The sequence below is a fragment of the Serinus canaria genome, chromosome 10 (assembly GCF_022539315.1).
Source record: "Serinus canaria isolate serCan28SL12 chromosome 10, serCan2020, whole genome shotgun sequence".
Taxonomy (NCBI): domain Eukaryota; kingdom Metazoa; phylum Chordata; class Aves; order Passeriformes; family Fringillidae; genus Serinus; species Serinus canaria.
This window is the reverse complement of record NC_066324.1, coordinates 3965106-3988344: the sequence shown is the minus strand read 5'-3', so window position 1 is coordinate 3988344 and position 23239 is coordinate 3965106. Positions and strand designations below refer to the sequence as shown.

General features: G+C 41.7%; 1 protein-coding gene across 2 annotated transcripts in view; it reads right to left on the bottom strand.

The window, feature by feature from the left end:
- Positions 1 to 23239, bottom strand: part of IGF1R (insulin like growth factor 1 receptor) — a 170038-nt gene that overhangs the window by 124345 nt on the left and 22454 nt on the right. For both annotated transcript variants that reach the window (XM_050978276.1, XM_050978277.1), the window contains exon 2: positions 14309 to 14854. In XM_050978276.1, coding sequence (XP_050834233.1) covers positions 14309 to 14854 — 546 coding nt within the window. The remainder of the gene's footprint in view (positions 1 to 14308; positions 14855 to 23239) is intronic.

The following is a 23239-nucleotide window of genomic DNA, read 5'->3' as shown; positions in this document are numbered from 1 at the left end:
GATTAACAAAAGAGGATGAAGGGTGTGGGGGGTAAAATGAGGTCTGACAACAACAAACCCTGGGGAACACACAGGAGTGTGGAGAGTCCACCAGCTCAATTAGAGCCACGTGACCCACGTGGGCTGGAACTGCTCTGGAAAAGAAAAAAATTGGGGAAAAAAAAAAAAACAAAAAAAAACCAAAAAAAAACAAAAAAAAAAAAAAAAATCACCACAAAATCCGAAGGGATTCATACACAGGAAGAGACACAGCAACAGCCTGGCACTTCCACCTGCTCTTTGTGCATGGAGCATGAGACAGACACAGCCCAGGTGCTGCTCTGTCCCCAGCCAGGCTGGTTGTCCAGGAAAGGACACTGCCCCATGCTGGGACACACCTGCAGCACCTTCCCCACCTCTCTGTGCTTCCAGGGCAGCCAGCAAGAGGCAGATGCTGGGCTTGGAGCTTCTGCCATGAAGCACAGTGAAATCACAAGGAGTGCCCACCACTGGCTCCAAAAGGAGTGGAATGGAAGCCAATTCCACAGCTAAGCTGGGGTTTTTTTCCTAGCTACCTACAGAAATAGCTGCAATAATCAAAAGCTCTCTGACTTCCAGGCTTTGAAAAAAGGGAAAAAAGCAATGGAAAGACCCAGTGAAACTGCTGTCAAAGCCAACTAGAAGATTAATTATAAGGTGTCTGCTTAAATAAATAAATCCAGTGTCATTGCAGAATCTAGAAATTACTACTATGGATTATAAAAGCCACTTCTGGTTGGCCTGCTCTAAACCAACCAATTTAAAAACCCATCAGATATATGAATGGCATAAAAGCCTGGGTATAAACAGCCATGTCAAGTGCATTGTCTGTCTTCAAGTAAATTATATTAATGAACCAAAATTGTTTGGTTGTTTTTCACACCATGAGACAATGTTTACACTTGGCAAAGTCCTCTGGCCTAGATTTTCAAATAGGACTACTGGTTTCAGGCACCTTACATTTGATTTTTCAGACCACCCACCAGAGCGCTGTGGACCAGAACACTTCTTAAGAGAAATAAAATCTGTTAATCAGGGTATGTCACCGACAAACCAAATTTCACCTTTTTTTCTTTTTCATTCACAGAAAACGTTGATAACCCATGTCAATCCTTAAAATGAGAATCCAAATATTAGATTAGAGTATGACGCCACTGCTTCATAGGAAAAAAACACACTCATGACATAAGGAGCAGGGAACAAGATAAGAAATCAGTGGCAGGACTGCAGCAGTTCTGCCAGGGACAGAAAGTTGATATATACAAAAATCCTTCCTATAAATTGGAGGGTGCTTTATTTTATCCATATTGTCTTAGAATGGAGAGTGATGCATTCACAGAGAAACACCCAGCATTCATTCAGAAGCCCTGGTTTGCAAACCCATTTTGGAAGGACGTCCAGAGAGTAGAATATGAGATGCTTCCTTAATTAAAGTTCACTTGATGAGGACAGGCCTCTAAAACACACCCCAGTCTAGGCTTTACCTGAAGCTGCTGATACCTGCACCACTGTGTCTCAAGCTAGCAAAGAGATTCTCCACTTAAGGCACAGTCCAGAGTAGCAGAAATAAAAGATGTAAGAAATCAAGCAGCCCTCTATACTCCATGCTACAAAGGAAACCATCTGGCCCAGAATATTTTTCTCTACAATTACTATTTTTCTTGCCTAGTCCTACACAATAGGTAGCGAGGAAACAGACTAAAGCACGTCAAGAGAAGCCTTCCAAAGGAAATGCACTTAGAACAGACCCTCAGGAATACTTTCCTCACCTGGAGACAAGACTGCTACAGATGTAAGAGTCATTCAAGTAGAGATAATGATTTATCTGGAAGTCGTTTTGAGAAGCAATTCCCTTGTATAATTAAGGCAGCTTGGCTCAGAGAGCAGGGAGGCAAAGGCAAACAAACAAGTTTGCAATCAGAGTGTAACTTGTATCCATGTTTGTGCTCAGAAGAGAAAGGCTTGCTAAACCAGAGTTCCTGGTCCCTGTTTAACTGGTTCATCACTCGCCTCTGGCTGTCCCTTCAGCTCTCACATCTGCAGCAGCACAAACACCGTGTTTTTATTATTTCTGCTAATCTTATTTTCCATGTATTACATACAACGCTAAGTGTTTATTACTCCAGCATGTGGGCAGGTTAAACCACACCTGCTTCACAAGAATGGAAAAAGAAATTACTAGTGCAACAAAGCACTTAACAAGTAAATTAAAAGAGAGTTGAATACCTCCTTCACCTAATTCTACTGAGGAACACATCACTATAATCACATTTCTAGACTCTTCCTCTGTTGGTATTGCAGTTACTACACTTCAGCTATCATATCCTAGAAAGTTCCTGTTTCCAGACTGTCTTTCCAACAGTACAATGACAAAATCGACCTTGAGTACCTGCAATTCCAGGTGATACAGCTCAAGGTCTCTCTCCAGATACTTCAATGCTCCACAGAAATGGCTCAAGCTACCCAAGAGATCACCTCTCACTGCTGGGAGTGCAGCCTCCCATAACAGCAGCATTTCACTAGATTGTCACTGAGAACCAAAAAAACCCCACCAAAATAAACTTTAAAGCACAGAAAGCTGAACCTTCATAAACTGACTCCAGAAAGCAAAATAACCAAAGACCTTACAGCTTCCAAACTAAGGGACAAACATATTATATTCCCAAACATATTCCAGCTCTCTTGCAATTAATTTTTCATCCACAAGACACACCCACTCACCCACACAATGCAAAACAAGGCCAGCACAAACCCTATAAATTTAATCAAGGAAGGAAGAGTAAGCATGAGATGTTTATTTCTATTTTTAAATACTTGGGAGGCACCCCACTACTCCCTGCCTAGATAGATAACTAAGTAGGTGCTCCAGAACTGTGAGATCCAGTGCACGATCTGGCACGAGCAGGCACATCCAAGCAGCAAAACATGAGAGAAGCTCAAAAGGCGATTAAGAAAGCTATTAAGAAAGGCTTTTGAAATAATTGTTTCCTCTAAGCCAGGACAGACACTAACTCAGGGTGTTGCTGCAGAGAAGAAAAAAATACATATATATATATATGTCTGTATTCAAGCACACCAAAATGCTCTAAGCAGACTATGGTTTATAAAGAACAAGACAGTCTCCTCCTTGTTCCCACAGTTCGTTTCTGCCTCAAGCAAAGTTGGTTGCCACTCTGGTTGCTCTCTCCCTCACCCAAATGGTTTGCATAGCAGATATGCTGAACAATCAAGTTTGAACCAGGCCCTAATCCTGCTGACTTTTCTCGCAAAACTGCTGGAAAGGAATTCCTCCTGGCAGCTGCAGTGCCTCTGCTCATTAGTTTACCAAGCAGCAGCAGAATGAACTGGACAGGCACATCATTTCTGTGCTGCTGCAGAGAACAGAGATAAGCGCCAGGCAGGCAACGGGACGGCTCCCAGTTTCCCAAACACATGTTGGGAAGGAGAACAGAGAAGCAGAGGTTTGAGAAGAAAGACAGCTTGCAAGAACCCAGGCAAGTTACTGCCACACGTGCTGCTGTTGTGGGAACCTCCTTTCCCTTTGCTGTAAGATTTGGGGGTGGGATGTCATCCTTTCAGGGTGTTTTTAACTCCTTCTTTAGGGCATCGTGTTTAACCAGGCATGGCACAGTTATTCACACCAATTCCAGTGTCTCCTGGATACTAGAAGAATGAGTAGGATAACATTGCAAAATAGCTGTCCACTTGCTCATGACATTCTTTGTCCAGACAGCACCCTCACATACAGGTCAGATCATGCAGCCCACTCAGCATGCACAGAAAAGCAAATGTTTTTGCTTCTTGCTATGCAATTTCCTTGAAGTAACCCCATTACAGCACACTTAATGTAAACAGAGATTTGCACCATTTATGGTAACAGGTGAGCCCTGTGTTGTTGAACAACATTTCCTCCTCCTCCTTCATCCCAGGCCAGCTACCATTTCAATAAATATTTAATAAGTAGACAAGAATACCAAGAGAGTTTCACAGCTTGAAGTTTTCAGGTACTACACACATGATGTTGAATTTATCTACTGGAAAGCATATGGACACTGCATCCAGAATCCAGAGCATGAAGAGCACAGGACAGGTACAGCACACTGATCTGAGTACCATTAACACAGTGCCATGATTAAAACAGCAATGCTCCTTTTAGGCCAGGCAAGAAGCTGGAGCTGGGATCTGTGAGCACCACAGACTTCAGGGGCCTCCCACTGTCACCAGGGTCATGCTGAAAGATTTCCAGTACATTCTCCACTCCAAAAATGCCCTCTCACTTGCTCATACCTTTTCTCCTAAAAAGATCATCTGACAGTTGCAGATAACTCTAACCATTCAAAGCAGCATCCTAAGGGTAGAAAATAATAAGATTTTTGCCTACGAAGACTGATTTTTTTCATCTGTAAGATGAATTCCAATTACTTATGTTCTCCTGTAAACCACTTGATCCTAAAGCAGCCCTTGAATTTAAGATCTCTCTACAGCTGGTTTGCTGGAAGCGGTATTTGTTTTCCTTGCCACCACTCTCTTCATCTCCTGGTGCAAGGTATTACTGATTATTTTAATTTCTTTTCTACAGAAGAGAAATGGATGCACACAGACAAACAACTGCAGTGAGCAGAAGAGGAAGAAGGCTTCATCTCTGAATTAGGGATTTGCATACTGGTTTTATCTGTAACACCCACTGCAGTACTTTATCCCAGACTCTCAGATCACAAAAGACAGAGCAGACAGTGAGTCACTGCAATTTCGGTTCTGCATGTAGCGCTTCACGTGGACCAGTCAATTCTGATTCTGCCAAACAGCCTTCACAGGCACTCAAACTAAACCAGCTTCTCTAAGAAAGAGTTCCTATTCATGTGCTGCCTTCATGAGGAAAGCTCCAGAGATGGAAGGGAATTCAGTCAATGTTTCCCCTTTGTGCTGTAATGATTTAAGATTCAATTAATACAACACAGGGAGGCACTAATTCCGAAACACCTGCCTTCGTGATAACTGGATTAAGACCTCCAAACTTGCTGCACTCCTACCACTGCCAGCCTGCCAAATGACAGCAGTTGTCAATATCGACCAACTGGAGGCTGGGTTTTCCTCTAAATCCTAGAGCACTCTTGAAAGAGGATTCCCCACAAAATGGGAAGGGAAAAAAATAGAAAAAACACCCCACTTGACAGCTCTGAATTTGTTTAGCCAGAAGTCACAGCTCCTCCCCTGCATGCTTTGAAGGCTGGAGACTGGAGCTCCTATCAGATCCTTTCAAATCCCTCAAAGAGAAGAGATAAAACCAAATAAAGGTATAGGGTATCCTCAGAGACAGAGCTACTCTCTCACTGCTCAGTATACTCCAGGCTCTAGAGAGAACAGCTTCAAGAAAGAGTTTGGGGCAAAAGGCTGGCAGAGAAGGGAAGAGCAGAGCAGCTGGTTGCATTGGGAGAAGAGCCAACAGGTTTGGGGCTTGGAACAGGGTTTTTCTCCTCTCTTTGTCCCCCTCAAAACAGGGGTTTCTTTGGATTAGTTTGGGTAGCATGAAAAGAAAGTGCCTCAGAATTAAGACCACGCTTGTCTGAAATCTAAGGAGAAACTTTTGAGGCCGGTGCGCCAGCCCAGTAATTAACAAAGTGAAACACTTTTCTTACCTTTTCAACACCACAGAAACTATTTCAACCACACAAGAAGGAGCTGAATTTTATTTTTTTTTTTCCTTTACACCCCTTCATCACCCTGACCTATTGGAACCACACTTGAAAGCTCGATCGGAGCATTCAGTGATACATAACTTCCATTTTAGTGAAACAATCCATCTGCTCCATGTGACTCAGAGCCTGATTTAAGAATGCAATACTGTTTAGGCCAACGGTTGCACCGCACAAAGTGTTTTGTTCACATGCATTCCTTTGGGATGACAGAGCCTATCCACGGCCCTAACGGTTGGGGCCTGTGGTTTTTTTCCCTCATCCGCTGAATGCTGCAGTGACTAAGCTGACAAAAATTCCTAGCCAATTATAAACCCACTTAAAGAGACAGGCAACCCCCCTGCAACCTTCCCTTGCTATCCTATACGGGAAGTTTCTATACATAGAAAAACATCTCCTCCTCCCAAGGTCTGCGTCGATATAAAAGACTTTCTCTGCGCGCCCAACACTTCAAACATGCTTTCTAAATGGCATCATTTCCCAAAACCATAACCTTTAATCATCCATCTCTATCCCTAGCACATCAACTGGAAAAAATAATCAAAAAAAAAACCAAATTAAGACAAATTGACCCCATATTTGACTGAAAAGTTAGAGAAGCCATTAATGGGGGAAGATGAGCCTGGACAGCCATGGAGCAGTGTTCATTAAGGGGGAACACTTAAGTGCCTATGAACCCAAGATGTTGCAACCAGGAAAAAGCACATCAGGAGGGTCACATTTGGTGTACAAAGTAGAAGTTTGATCCACCAAAGAGCATAACTTGAACTTTAACTAGCAACAACTGAGAACTTTTGAGTTGCCCCTCAAATCCCTCTGAGCAACCAAATTCCAAAAAAAACACCAGCCTTTCCCAAGAGTCATGTGCTGAACTCATTCTCGCCTACACTGTCAAGGGCTACACAAATACATTTAATAATTAGCCCGGGCATACAGAACTGTGCTTTGGGCAGGTAACTACACGTTCCCTTTGCCCAGCAAGAAACAGTAAACAAAAAAATATGGAGAGAATGGCACACAGTTTCCAGCTTTAAAAAGCCAGGCTCCGGGGCACCTCAGACTCTCCCCATTTTACGGTGGGCAAACTGGTTGCTAAATCATTTTTAGCGCTCGCCTGATAGCACATGCACATTCCATTCCCAACGCTCGAAAGGAGGGGGAGGAAGAGACAGTCGACAACTGAACCAGGCTGAGTTCACCTCAGAAGAAAAAGGCAATTCAACAATCTGTATTAACATATCATTATCTGAGCATCTTTTTATTAGAAGTTAATTCTCATAGACAGACTGGAGAAGGAAATCCCACTATTAGTGGGGAAAAAGGCTAAACAAAGGCTTCTTCAGGACTGTTAAACACTGAAAAACTTGTTGGCCACATAAAAACAATTTACGAAAACACTTAAGGACAATTAATTCCTACATTCATGTGTGTTTGGGAAGTAAAAATAGGAAAATGGCTCCTCCTATGCAAAATTTTTAGAGAACACCATTCCTATCCAGGATTGAGTTAAGTTTCCATTTGCTTCAGTCCATTTCAAATTTAATTGCAGATTAGTCATCACAAAAGATGTATTTCTATACATTCCATGAAAATGGGACAACTGGACAGGTGGAAGACAGATCACTTTAGGGCCCCCCACCAAGATAAGAAGACTGCAGCTCAAGTTCACCCCTTGTCTGACATCTATACAAGCAATACCTGCCAAAACTGAAAGCCCTAGGAAAACTCGCAACCCACTCCAAGCTGGACTCATTGCATGGATAAGAGCCACAGAGAACTGCAGAAAATGCTTAGCCAGACTGAGTTTGCCATGTCCCTGTGACATCTGCAAGAACATTGCAAAAATACAGCTTTCTTTTAGTTTTACACTTGACATTTCCCTGACATTTTCCCTATAACACTGCTAGCTGTTTCCCAGCTCCCAGTTGTTTTGCAAATGCATCATAAAATTAAAGCCTTACATTACATCTAATTAGCTATCCAATACAATTGTCTATTCTATTAACAAACATTTGTCTAATATATATCAATGGAGCCTGGAAATCCACGTTAAGCACATTAATGAGAGATTTGGTTCAAGTTTAGATTTGTATTTAATTGCATGAATTTAACGTGGCACTGCTGGACAGGAAAGTAAACCAAAAAATTCTCTAAACAGGGCATCACTCTCAGTCTGCTCCAGGACGAAAACAAACCTGGAGAACAGCAAAGTGCTGCAAGTAAAACCAAAAGCATTCCATTTCCAACCCTAGCTAGCACCAGATTACCAAATTTCTGAAGCATCACTAACACACACAGTACCTCCTAAAGTAAATTTAGGATGCGACTGAAGTTTTAAAGCACTTCCTTTTATTCTTCTTATTTTAAGTTCAAAATAAACAAACATCATCCTAGAAATCCTCACTGAATGTGACTGCAGCCATTATTTCTCTCTCCCCCTCTGCTCCACAGCCTCAGGCCACTTGGGCTGCAGTCATTCCCTTCTCCCACGAGCTTCCACAGAACCTGAGGTTAGACCAGGATTTCTTTTCAAGCACTCCCCATTAGAAGGTTGTCAGGCACACAGCATGCAACCTGGTGATGCTTTTGTATCTTCCTGTAAGGAAGAACTGGCACTCTTTTCTTCCCCAGCCTTTACCACACAGCATCCGAGAAACTCAGCTGAGGAATGAACACACAAACAACCCAGAAAACCAAGGAATAACTATTTCCTATCAGTGACCTCCCAACTGCACTTCTGCAGGGTTTTTTTCTGACAGTGAAACAGTTTCTTGGCACAAGACAATTCAAGCAAATCCATTAGAATGGTCTCTGTGCAAAAGAGTTTGTACTACTCAGAGTAACTGGGCACATACATTTAATCACCCCACCACCAAAACAAATTGTAGTGCCACTGAAATATGGCCTCATTTACTGTCTCATTCTACAGCACATGGATTACCCTTTCCCATCTCAAACAACACAAAGAAAAATAAATTTCTCCTATAGCATGGACGGCCACTTAAATGCAGCTGCACATCACCTGGTGACCATAAACACACCTCTGGACTGACAAAGATAAAGCAAGTTGAAGCAAGTGTAAAATGTGATGTCTTCAGAAGACCAATGTGTGTGTACATGTGAGTAGAAAAGACACAGGGTATTTCCAAAAACTTCAAACTTTTTTCATTCTTGATTCCAAAATGAGGGGGAAGTTCTAAATCTTTTCAAAGTATTTTTAAAAATTAGTTACTCTCTCTTTTTTTTTTGGTGGGTTTTTTTTTTGGTTTTTTTTTGTTTGTTTGTTTGTTTGTTTTTGGAACACGTAGCAAAGTGCTGGTCTGAGCTCACTGCATCATCTTTTCATACTGGAAAATGAAACTCCCAAATTTAAAGACCTCTCAAAACAAACAGTCCTCTACAAATCCTTGTGCCAAAAGAAACTAGGAAGCCGTGATGAATACTTAACATTATCACACAGTTTTAGGTGGCTAGTGCAAGCTGCAAGATTGTTCCCAGGTTATGCCATGTTATAACAGAACAAAGAAAAATGGCAAGTATACATTTGTTTAATTTTAGCCCTTTTCTCAGAATATAAACCACTGCTACAGTAATTAACTGCAGATTGGCCTAAACTGCTCTGCGGCCATTCCAGCTTACTAATTAAATATGCTCTCACAGCCATAATAAAAATTCTGGGAAACCTCTGGCTGGAGAGCAAACTTCTCAGGAGGGGAGCAAAAGTCAGCAAAAAACTTCATTCAGAAGGAAAACACTAACAAATTTTTTTTAACGTACTCCAGATTTTTCTAACTCAGTGACACCAACTGTGCCTTGCACAATTATCTTTTTTGTCTGTTTATTGCTTTCAGAAGATGTTTATTTGCCAGAGAGTTTGCATACCAACCAAATACAACCAACAAACAACCTGTCCATTTCAAAATATGGTCAGGTTTATATGACACCTAATTTTTTTAAAACCAACAAAGGTAGGATTAGTGTTACATAGACCAGCACTTAACATCATACCACATCTAATTTGCTTGCTGAAAGAGTAAAACTTAAAAGCATGTTGTCCTCTGCTGACATATACAATATCTACTATATTTCAGTGTTTAAGGGGGGGAAGCCACAGCAAACAGGAAAAAAAAAAAAAAAAGCATGCAAACATAATTTTAAGAAAAATAAGAATAATTTGATTAATCATCTCTGGCTCCCAACTTCTTCCCCTCTCTTGCTGCCTACACAGTTCATGTATGTTCACTATTTCTAAAGGACAGAGGAATACAGTGAACACTCCTCAGAGAGGGGAAGACAAGGAGAGAAAGGAGGGGGAGAAAAAAAATGCAGCACATGTTTTTCAGCACTACTCTGCTGAATCAACAGGGAGCAGATTCCCAGCTGGTGCACACTGTAAGCACTGCAGAAGTCAATGGAGCCATGTCAAACGACACCACTCAACTGCATTATCTTCTGAGCTCCGTGTAAACAAACAGGAGCAGATTCCGAATATTTGTGAGAATACATCATGTTACTGTCTCCATATGTTTAAACATTTTAGTAGAAGGCACATATGGACCACTCTTCCCACTCACTGTCATTCTCTCCCTCCTGCTCCTCATACACTGTATCTTCTCGGGCCATTGTCAAACTAATTCAAAAATGAATAAGGATACATTTTCATTAAAAACATTTTGTGCTTAGCTGCCATCTGCTTCATCGGCCTCCAAATCCTCACATGCCTTTTCCATGGTCCTCAGTTTCACACATTCAGAAGCTCAAAGTTTTCTCCTGTTGTATTGTGCAGTGAGGTCTACATGAGCTATTGTTTCATGTCAAATTCATCTCTTCAACCAAGTGGTCAATGCTTACAGCCCTCATCCATGACCTCTCTACAACACCAGCTTACATATATTTTTTTTAATGCCTGAACTCTAATCTTAAAGCTCTCCCACACACTTCAGATACTCCCTGTCACTGTTTTTATGGGAAGCATGGCTATTCCACCCCCTTTGGGAAATATGGGAGCTCCAATCTGCTCTCTCCCAAGGTGGGGGACCCAGACAGTGCTCTCATCCTGACCCACAGAAGCAGCAGCTGAAGCCAACACCCCTTTCCTCACAGAGGTAACAGCCTGTCTCCCCCATAACCAGACCCATTGTCTTTTCTGAGTAGGCAGAGTTTCAGCAAGTATTTGACACTGAGCACCTCCAGCTTAACTGGGGGAAAGAAGACAAATAATGAAGATGGGGGAAAAACCCAACAGGACACCACAGGTCTTATATACACATCACTGCTAGTTTTGCTATTGCTTTCCCAAATAGTTTGCCCAGTTCATTTCTTACAGCCCAAGCAATAGCAAAAGTGTCTTAGGAAGCATTAGCTGGACTTGCTTGAAAAAGAACACAAAGGTTATGGTAGACAAGGGATCCTGAACTTCCAGGCAGGCTTTCAAGGCTGTAATTTTCATTTGGTTTCTGCAGGCTTGGAAAGGCCTAGTGACTAAGGCAGCAGACCTCAAAAGTTAATCATCAGCAAGAGGAATACAGAAAACAACCAAAGTTTTCTTTACAGCAGACCACTGGACTGGCAGAGCTAGTGTGTCATCAGACACAAGTCTCGCAAGGGGTACAGCAGGAACAGTTTTTCTGGTTCTCACATCAGTTGCTGAGTGAGATGCACGCAGCTTCCATAAACCTTTCCAGCAGTCACAACTGCCAGAAAAAAAAAAGAAAAACATAAAAGGCCATAGTCTCATTTGTATGTCTGGACACTCAGTTTTTATCTTTTCCATCTCTACCTGTGCCCCAAAGCACTGATGCAAACAAACAACTTCAGTACTCTCCTTTTATCTTCAGGGATTCTTCCATGTGGCCTTGCAACCCCAGAGAGGCACAGCTGGCATTTAATACACCAACATAAAAGGAGGTGCAAGTCGGAGAGAAGAGAGCCTGCCAAGCCCAACACAACATGCTGCAGCTCCAAAGAGAGCAAACTAGTACTGCTGCTGCCTTGGGGCACTCGAAGGTAAAGGAATGTACACTACACAGAAACCAGGGCAACCAAACTGGCAGGAGAGCTGCTGACGCTTTACACTGAACCTTAAAAATACCCAGAAAAATTTAGAAGTTACAGTTTCTTTGTAGCCTGCTCTTTTATAGTAGCGTCCATGGATTATTCCAAGTCAGACACAGCATATCCTTCCCTCCCTCCTCCCTCAGCATTGTTCCTGCACAAGTTATATTGAAGGAAGCACAAGCTTCTTCCTTTGTTTGTGGGCAAGAAAAAGAAGGAAAAAAACAACTTCCACTCAATGGCAAAACTAAACAGAAGCCAGGCTACTTAAAGTACCAAGTGTTCCCACACAACATTTACCCACCAACTTCAGATCTTTCAGCCTAAAACCTAAACAAGGACAAGAGAGATTTAATACACACTCCTCCACAGAGCCAGAGCAAAGAAAAATAAAAAGGCACAAAGGAACCCTGAATGATAGAGAGCATTTTCAGCTTGACATTACTGTGACGCACAAGGAGAATGTCAGGGTTAAATTAGATACTGCACTAGAAAAATATTCCCTGGAAAATAACATAGGTGTCGTATCTCGACCGGTAGGAAAACTCCAACTGAACCACTCAGTAACTGAAAATCCTTTCTTCTGTTCTTTTTCATGTCTTGTGTGATTCTGTACTGCAAGAGTCCTCTCCTGATCAGGAGTTCATTTCCAAAGTGCCCAAGCAATCTAGCAGGGGAGACAAAAAGCTTCCTTTGGAACAACTGCACTTTTATAGCTCCCTTGTTTTTCTTCAGAGCAGGAGTACTTAGGGGTTGTTTTCTTTTTACATGAACGGCTGACAAATTTAAAGTCATCTTCCTTCAAGTCTGTGGCTTATCACAACAAACAGATTAGAAGAGGTCCAAATTTCTCACTCTGCTTATTGATTAGAACTTGATAATTTCTTTATATGCCGTACATCCTAAGATTCTCTAAACCAAATTGTTTTTCCACACTGTAATGCTCTTAACGAGCCTTTCAAGGCTCTTTTCCAATACTTGCTTTCTTCTTCACAATCTCCCATGAAAGGAGATGAAAGCATATATGGAAAAAAACTCCATTACCTACATCCTTGCCTTCAAAGTCCTGCTATCACAGTCTAACTATGACCTCATTTTATTTAAACAAGTTTCTTCTCATGTGTATTTGGGATCCAAATTATTTTAACAGTCACTCAGATGCCAAAAAAAGGTTTTTTGCACGTTACTTTTGTCTACTCCAAACAGACAAAGCACTCAACAGAAAGCAAGTAAGTCATTATATCTCATTAAACACACTCTCGTTACATCCATTCAAACCACCGAGGGCAATGAGGTTGCACAGGAGTCACCTTGGTCACCCTCTGTAGACAACAGAGTTACACTCTGTTAATGAAGACATAAATTTGACCTGCAGGACTCATAGAAACACTCCCCTCACCCTGAGCAAAGCACAAAGTCTCCCAGTAACAGGCTTTGTTTAAAATAACGAACTTTATTTCCTTTAAGTATTGATAAAAGCACATACTCCAAATGCCTTTTTGCAGAGGTATTTTTGGCACGTGTTGACTGAAACTGCCCCACCAGCTACTTTAATTGCAGTTCTAATTGAACAGGAGGACTCCACAAGCAACTGACAAGCCACTTCAGAAAAACACAACATCCCCAGATGAAGGTAACCTGAATATAGTCCTGATTTCTCTCGCACACTGTGGTGTTTCCTATCATTATGGCAGCTTTGGTCAAGACTGCATGTGGAATTTAGGAACTGTTCCTCCCAGTGACAACTTTGTAATTAAGCCCTACTGATACTGCAGGGCTCAGCTTTCGTAAAGTTACAGGATGAACTCAAAAAGCCTGCCATGTAATCATGTTACCTGAGTAAACTATGAGTTTGTTTACTCTATTTTTAAAAAGTGAGAAGAGATCAGGTTTTGTTTTTGTTAATACTTGCTATCAGGAAGACATAAACCTGCCAGATAAGAACAAAACAGGCAAGAGTAACTTCACTGGGAGTCAAGATATTCATGGACTCTGACTCTACAGACTGTACTGTGAAAACTAATGTCAGTAAACAAGTCCTTAGGTACAGGATTTACCATTACAGGAATGTCTGGAGGCGCATGCCAAGAGAAGCAAAAAACAAAGTCCAGTTAACAGCCTCAGCACGCACTGCAGCAGCTCTGGCACACACGGAATGTCACTTCAGGAGGAGGAGATGGCACTCGATGGCCACCTCCTGCCAAAGTACTCAAGGCAGGTAAAGCTGTCTCCAGCTCTGCTACAATGGCATTGGTTCCATACTTACACTTTCCACCTTCTCCATGAGGAATTGACCTAGGAAGTTTGTTGGGGTTTGTTTTACAGTTGCTGATTTGTTATTTTCTCTTTTAATTTTTAATTTAAGTGAGACAAACCTTTACTGATAGTGGAAGAATCTGTTTGTGTGGCAACTGGGTAACACATGCAAACTATACACAACTGGAATAAAAGTTTCGGTTACTGAAGAGCTTAAAATAAAACCACAAAACTAAACATTTACTTCAAAAGAGGTAACAAAAACAGGATATCTCCTTAAATCTTACTTTTCTGGCAGTGGTTGGTGGTCCAGCAGCGGTAATTGTACTCATTGTTAATAGATGTCTTCTCACACAATGGCTTCTCTTCCATTGTTCCCGGACACAAGTCCCCACACTCCTTTGGAGGTTTATTCCCAACGATGTAGTTGTTGGACACTGCATCTAGGATGAGAGACCAGTCCACTGTGGAGAGGTAACATAGGTCAGAGTTCTTCTCGATCCGGATGGCCCCGCGGGTGATGTTCCTCAAGTTGTGAAGCCCGATCTCTTTAAGATTCGTCATTTCAAAGATGACCAAGGCATAGTTGTAGAAGAGGTTCCTGCCACGAATGACTGTGAGGTTGGGGAAGAGATCACTGAGGCTTTCCAAGCCTGCCACACGGAACAGCAGCAAGTAGTCAGTGATGACAGTGAGCTTTGGGAAGCGGAAGTTGCGGTAATCCTCCGCTTTGGAGATGAGCAGGATCTGCAGGAAGCCCTCGATCACCGTGCAGTTCTCCAGGCGCTTCAGCTCATGGATGTCATTGCGAATGTCGACGTTTGGCCCGCAAACTGAAACGCAAAAGGAGGAAGAAAAGTTAGTAAATAAAGTTCCTAAGCCTTTTGAAACTGGAACGCAAGAAGGATATTCTGATGGCCGTAAGATTTCTAACTTTTAATTAGGTTGAAAATGAGTGCTTGATTTACGCCTACATGGAACCTTCATTTCATTTAACCTATCACGCTAAGCACTACCAGGAGCAGCACGGGGATGGCAGCTCTCCCTATACTCTGCAGCACACAGAGAAACGTTGGCTCATTACTGCTGATGACAAGAGCTGCATTACACTGAGGAATACAAAGATAAACCAAATGCATTTGCACATTCTGCTTCAAGTTAGGTCATGAATGTGTGTCCAGAGCAGGGTTTGAGCCATTTCACTTCAAACCAGTCAGGTAAAACAGAAAGTGATCCACTGGTCATCACGTTACTAATTCACTCCCCACCCCGTTTAAGACACATGCACATAAAGAGGGCATTTCCCAGAAAATTACAACTTTGGCCTCAAATCACTCTTTCTTTCCAGGGTCACACACCAAACAAGCCCTAATTCTTGGAATACTAGTCTTGCAGTAGGTCAGCAACAACACTAAATCCACAGAACGCTGGCCAGCACTTCCTGCTCTGTGACTGGGAAGAAAACAAAATGCTTGGACTTATAGCACTGAATTCCTGTTTGCATGTTCCAGTAAACCAAGTTTCACTAATTTTGGCACCAAGATACAAAAAAGTCTCTTGAGTTCTAAGAAACACAGGATAAATTTATTTACAAGAACATGGAGCATCCCAGTGAAGAATCTTTCCTTGAAAACAGCAGATTGAACTCTATGAACTCTCAAGAAAACAATGACCAAAAGGATTATTCCCTAATAAACCCATGTATTAAGTTTTTCCACATTAGAGACACATCGCAATAACAACATTAAAGGGGCTGGAAGATATGTGTGTTAACAATGTAATATTTAGACACATACAATCCACTTGGATGTAAAACAAAGAACTACAGGGTGTAGAGAGCCGTTGTTCTTCAAAATCCTCAGAGCTGGTCTTCTTTGGAAAGCATGGAAACAAGAGTCCCCATTAGAGATACCAAGTTGCTTGTAAGCAAACAAAGCAAAATGCCTATTTATTTAAGCAACCCAAAACTCAAATAAACACCAAGCAATTCAATTTTGTGGAAAGGTTCTCTTTTAATGCATGCTAGGCTTAATTATTTTAAAAACATCTTTTCATCAGACAAGGGAAAGGTCTAAACAAGCACTGGAGCCAAAAAACTTAAATTCTAACCCAGACAAATTGTCCAGAGATTCAGAAATTGCGCTGACAATAGAAAGCAGTCCTTCCATCCCACAACACTTATCTAAGGCTAATAACTTAAGCTAACAAAGGGTCCAGAGCATGAGCATGCTAAAACCACAGCAACTCTAATACCCAACAAGGACTTAAAGACTTCTAAGACTTTTAAAGACTAAAGGACTTTCTGGTTAGAGGGACAGCATAAAAAAATAAAATAGGGCGAGATCTTTGTTAGGAAACAGATGTTTCTACACAAGCTATTACCTAATCTTCCTTCTGTAAAGATTCAAGCTGAAAGCAAAGGCTATTAAATGTGACTTGCTGCACTCAAGTAGCTATGTGCAAGAAAGTTCATTCCCTAGACCTTAAAAAAAAATTATTAACACCAAGAATAATGGACCACCAGTAACACTTGGCCCCCATGAGCACTGAGACAGGAAATCTCCATTTTTGTACATATTGATTTCAGAAAAATTGGGCACTACTGCTGGAATATGTGTTAAGGCTTGAACTTCAGGAAAACCTGAAAAAGCATGTATGGGTTGGCACCATCCAGCTTTAGAAGCCAGATAGAAGAGGGAGAACATAAAAGAACTCCAAGGTATAGAACTGATAAGAGATGCACTGGTTAGTGCAGAACAAGTGAGGAGTTCTCCCCCGAACCTCTAGGAAAAACAACCTCGAGCCTTATTAAATTCCTTTAATGAGCTGGTAAGCACATCTTGCTTTCAACCTTTAGAACTCATCTTCTAAAGCCACGAACCCTCCATCCACCCTGGGGACTGTGCCCTCTGCCCCAAGGCTATTTACACTCTGACAGTGGGCTTCTCTTGTTTTGAAAAGGCAAGTTGAAGCACACACAGCGTCCCCCATTAAACCCTTCTGTCTTCCACCTCTGCCTGCTGGCAGGCCAAGGTGAACAGTATGGCTCCTGCTATGGCAAAGCAAAAGTAGCGGAATTTATTTTCCTGCCATAAAAGTTTAGAAAGCCTAACTGCTCCAAGCCCTTTATTTTGTTAAAGAAATAAAATTTGCACTTGTGCTGACATTTTGCAGGCAAGGTTCCAGAGTGATGGGTTTAAAAACAGCTGAGTTACAATACCCTAAAGAACAATTTGTAAGAGAAATGGCAGCAACCATTAACTAAAGCATTATATATCTGTTCATGTCTCTGTTTGAGGCTGGGCTTTCAAAGTCATATTGCTCTTAGCTTTATGTTTGTTTCAGCTCAAAAGTTACTTAATTTTAGATATTTTATGCTTTTATAAATCAATGAAATTTCTAGAGCTTTATGGCAAAAGCATGCACTCACTTGCCTCAGTTGTGAAACATCATCCCCTCAAGTATGGAAAAGGATGAAGTCCAGTGGGGTCCCACATTAGAAATTGATCACAGATGAGTAGCTGTTGACATTGCTGATTTAAGAACTTATTAGTTCATCTAGTGAGTTATGTTTTGCAGAACTTAACACATATAATGAGAACTGCAGAGACACAAATGTGAAATAGGACAAGCATCTTGGGCCATCCTGACACTTGGAAAAATCAGTTCCCATTAAACTAGATATTTTTTAAAAGAAATTTCTTTTAAGTTCACATTGTTCACCAGAGTTAATTATACCACAATACATCATCTTTTTCTCACGTTTTTCTCTCTGCCTTAAAAAGGATTATATGAAAAACAAATTAATCAGAGCTCAAAGTCAACTCCAATTTCCATCTGGCGGTGCTGTGTTTTCTTTGGATGCCATTTGAGAGAAAGCGTATATGGACTTCACAATATAAACTGGTCTGTCAGACACAAAGAAGTGCACAGAAAATGCTCTTTAGAGCATTTATACTCCATTTAACAGTTTTGGATATTCCAGTTTAGAGAACTTTTTTAATATGACTAGGATAACTTGCCTTTGTTTTATATTTAATTCAGAACTGGAAATTAACTATTATGTATTTATTTTGCTCACTAGCAGAACAGAAAAATGCAACAGCTGTTTATGACCCAGCCCCGCTAGTTCTGGGTAGATTATAAACACCCAGGATAATTACCAATAGTCAGATTCATGCTGTTTTCATTCAGCTGCCTACAGATTTCCAAGCCTTTCCTTAAACTACCTATCATTTACCAGACTCGGCCTAAACCAAGTACCTAATTCAGGGTCAGAATTTGTTCTTTAAAGACAAATGTATTTATTTGCTTAAAAGATAACTCCCCAGTATGGTAAAATACCAAAGTGGAGCAAGTCTGTACCCAGACAAACACAAATGCCTCCCTGGAAACAGCTCTTTAGTCCAGAAGTCCTGAGCTCTGCCTGGTATCCAGCAAGAAGCTCTGTTGTGCTCTTTTTTTCTGGGAGCATCCCACGGGCAAACTGCAGGGCATATAAACTTCCAAAGGCAATAGAAACACCCACTCCACACCCCAGTCACCCAGACGATCTGCAGCCCATTCCTAGTCAGAGGACAGATCCAAGCCTGCTCATGTAACTGAGATGGGGTCAATGAACTACCAGGAAAAGTGATTGCACGTAACAGGTTCATACGACAAGAGTAATTAATGCTCCTTGATCTGGCAGAGCCTCCTGGCAAGTCTCTGTGTAAGTGGTGCCCTGGCTGGGAGCAGAGCTGGGGCTGTGAACACACACACAGAGCACCACTGCTGAGGACAGGCTGGGCAGGCTCCAAACAAGCTGTGTCACAGACTGTAGTGATCCAGCAGATTCCTCTCGACCTTAACTATGATTTGCCAAAGCTCACTTGGATCATTAAAACCATTTTGACATGCAGAGCTGCCTTGTCACCTTGAGAAACACCTGCTATCTCATCACCATCTATTTACAAACAGTCATTTACTCCACACAGCAGCTCCTCACTTGTCCTAATCCACCAGTTACTTCAGGTCACCGGTGACTGCTGAAAGGACTTGGCCCCTCAGTGTTTGGAAGGAACCCTCCCCTTCTTTTTGCAAAATCTCACAGACAAAGCAGCAGAGGGCTTTCTGTTCAACATTTACCTGACATTGCAACTTCTGCTTGCTATATCCAGCTGGACATCAATTCATCACAGCTAATTCACTATCAATACCAAGGTGTTCGTGGGCAGCACTGACAGCTCACACATTCACTGGTTTTAATAAGAGAAGGATTCGTCTCCTACAAGAAGCAATTTCATCATGGTGTAGTTACAAGTTTGGTATTCCTCCAGGTTGCTCCATTTAGAAGTTCTAAAGAAACACAACTACATATGTTTCTCTTGAAAAAGCCACACTCCTCGACATTTTAAGCCTTGCCTTTGACCCTTTACTTTTTTGGATGACATCAGAAGGCTGTACTCCACTGCACAGTCCCAGTATCCTCTCAACTAGCCAGAAGTTAAAGATGGAGCAAACACCACTACCCAGCTCTCTCAACACCAAAAGGTCTCAGACAAAGCAGCACCAAGGCAGCTCTGAGTCAATCCAGCACATCCCTTTCACAATCCTAAGGCCTTTTCAACACAAGTCTACCCCAGCTGGGTCAGGCTTTCCCTAGCAACAGAGACTTGTTCAGCCTGAGCAGTCCTTTACATCTCTGAAACGAGAATGAGGATAGACAGCCTGCCATGAGCATCTCTCCAGCAACCTCAATATCAGCTCACACTCACCTTTTTTCTAATTTCTGATTTCCCTTTGTTTTCTCCCTTCTGACTTCACTTCTGTGAGAACTGTTTTTTTTTTTACTTCACAGTAGAGATGCAAAGTTAATATTAAATGAGGATACCTTCGGTGCTTCCGTTTTACAAAGAGCATCCCTTGACACCAGTTACTGAAAACAAGCACTAAAGGTGCAGAAACTGTTTTAATTCCATATTGTTCTCCTGTCCAGGATTTGTAACACCCATTCTGAGGGCCAAGTCTGTGATCCACAAGGTTCCAAAGGGTTCTTTTTTAAGGGAGGGCATGAGGCTGCTCAGCTTCTCATCTACCCTGAAATTCTGCACAGCTGGTAACAAGCACAGTGTGTTACCATCAGTGCTGGATGAATTCCCACACAAAGAAAGAACTTCAAGGCTTAATACAAGAACACAATTGTGGCTGGTTCTACTTTTAGAGAGTAGCTTGCTCACACCACCACAGCTCACTTTGCCAATAATGGCTTTTCTGAGCACACTCCACTCCAAGAAGAGGTTGGCTTTCCCAGACAGCTACTGCTGCTCTCTGGTTAGCAGAGAGCTGATGTTACTGAGTGCAGAACATTTCTCTCTCCCAAACTGCCCTAATGAAAGAGGCCTGACCACATCACCCCTCAGTAATGTCAGCTCAGAGCTGTGGGTCTTTCTGGGAGATCAGCACATCTTCTGAACAGTGTTGTTATTTATTCCCAACAGAGCCACTTCCTTTTCATCATGTGTTTTTTAGTTTTAATCTATGGCAGGTCCTTATAAAGAAAGAGTCCAAAACAGCTACTGAATGTGGCTGTGGTCCAGCTGCCCTCATCCCAGATTCCCAGCATGCAGCACATCTCTTTTCAGGCAAGCATCTCCAGAGTTCTCATCCCTCTCTAACAACAACAAAACATGTTTATTGCACTGAGTGGATTTAGATCTGCATAATGTACCACGGACTGCACATTGACATGTTTACTATCTACTGGATCAACTCAATGGAGGGCTTGTCTGGCACACTGGAAAAAAATTTAGGGCTCTGAAAAAATTCCTTGAAGACACTAAAAGGTTGAATGATGTTAGGAAAAAGGAACTAAACTTAGGATAAAGCAAATCATCAGATTTATAAGGAGCCTCTATCCTATATGACTGTCATTGCTCAGAAGAGAAGCAGAAGGACACATGACTGAAAACAGAAGGAATAGTCTGAAAATGTGATGCCCATACACTCTAGAAATAGGGGAAAGTATAACTTGACCTTAATATCTCTCTTCATTCTTATTCCTACAAATTATGCATCTTTTAAGGAAGCCATCAGGACTATCATATAGCCCTTAAAAAAAACCCTTTTAAGTGTTACTCAATCATCACTGACCAGAGAGTCACTGCAGCCTGTGGCCTGGGCCTAAGGCTTCTCTGTTCCTGTACATGGAAGGCAAAGCTAGAAAGTCTGAGAAGGAACAGCTTAGCAACCACAATTTCCCTTCGAGCCCATGAAAAGTTTCAGTACAGTTGCACCATTTGCAGACATAAGGAAAAAAAAAATTACTACTGAAGTCTCAGGATTCTTTAATTGCATACTCTGCAAAGAAGAAATTAAATGTGGAGTTCACAGAAATCAGTGGTTGGAGAGATTGCTTATGACACTTTACATTAACACAGGATTCCACCACCCACTGAGCTCTTGGTTTTGCCTCCGTAGTGACACTATGAATGAGATATATATTTTAGTGTCTTTAATGTACTTACACAACCTCCCACAAAATTTCTGTACTCTCTAAGCTCACCTATCCTGTATGTGTCACATCAATCACTACATCTCTTCCCAGGGAAGCCAGCTTCTGTGCTACCTCTTGGGATGTCAGAACCAGTTACAAGGAGGGAACTAAATCTACATCACGATTCAAGCTGCTTCCCTACCCACTGAACTATTTCTCTTCACTGAATATGCTACATAAACCTCTTTACATTTACCAAGATTTTATGAAGCTACATCTCTCAAGGTGGGGAGGGGATAGATAAAAGGCACCCCACGACCCAGAAAATGTCAATCATTTCACATTTTGCTAAGCAAGACCATAACTGAATTTCAACTTCTGTATTTCCAGCACTAGCACAACGCTGCCATCTTTGGCTTTCAAAACATGAAAGGGAATACTCAAACACAAACAAAACCCCACTGTTTCCATTTGAATATAAGTCCTGAGAACATTCTTCAGAATATATCTAAGGCCAAGAAGGAAGGCTTAGTTTTTTTTTCATTTAATTACAAGTTAAGCTTTGGAGGACAAAGCCAGACCACTATGATCTTCAAAACACTCACGGGACTGGAGATTATATTGCAATGTAGCTTGTAATTTCTGAGAAACATAATCTAGTATTAATTTACCTCATACTACTCATTACTCCTATCAACCTTTTACAGAATTATTTTCATCCAGATTTGGAAGGAAAAAGTGGTGTCACAATAGGCCAATCAAATTTGATGCAAATATTTTAAAAGGCAACTAGATTCCCCTTCTCCACACACATTTTCCTTGTCTCCCACAGCCCTTAGAAAAATACACACATCCTACTTTAATTTTCTCTTCTGCCACTCTACTAACTATAGATTCCAAATCCAAGGGCCACTGTGTTACCACACTGACCAGAACAAAACATTCACAAAAATAACACACAAAAGGGCGATAACCCACATCACAAACTCAAACTGTCTCTGCCTTTTTGCTCTTGCAATTTTCAGCTCGCATTGGCTAAAGATATCTCTGGCATTGTTGCTTTCCATGAACTTCCTCCAACTTCCCCATAAGTTTACACAAATAAAATTTCAGAATAAATCACGTTTTTGTCCCTCATCTCGCTTGGGTTCTCTCTGCCAACATTTTACTTTGAATATCAACAGGAACAGCAGCTTAGCAAAAATTGAGCCAACAAAATGAACTGTATCCCTTTAATAACACTGATTGATGCCTTCTCTACAGAGCTCACCAGAGCAAGGAGGTCTAGAATTAGCCCAGCTCACGTGAAAGCATCCTCATGACAAGTCATCCCCAAATTAATCCTCTCTGCCCAAGGCTGCTCTGATACACCACATCCCTCAGGGGTTCCTGTGAAGCCACATCCATTACCTCCTGCTGCTGAAATAGCACATCAGTGGCTCAGCTGACACGGATTCCTGCTCATCCTCATGGGTGCACAGGGCAGGAATGGAGGGAGGATAACATCCAGCCCAGAACCCCCAGCTATCAAAGCCAGGAAAAGAAGCAGCAAACTTTTAACCCTGATCTCTCGTGCCCAGGTTATGGGCAATGCCTGTAAGAGTCTCTGCTAACTCGAAGATGAACCTCACCAGCAAATTCCTCACCCATTAACACCCATAGGTGTCAAGCACTGAAAGCCATTGTTTGAACCTCACCGTGGCTGGAGCTGAGCCCTCTAACCCCTAGAGAGCTGCTCCTGTGC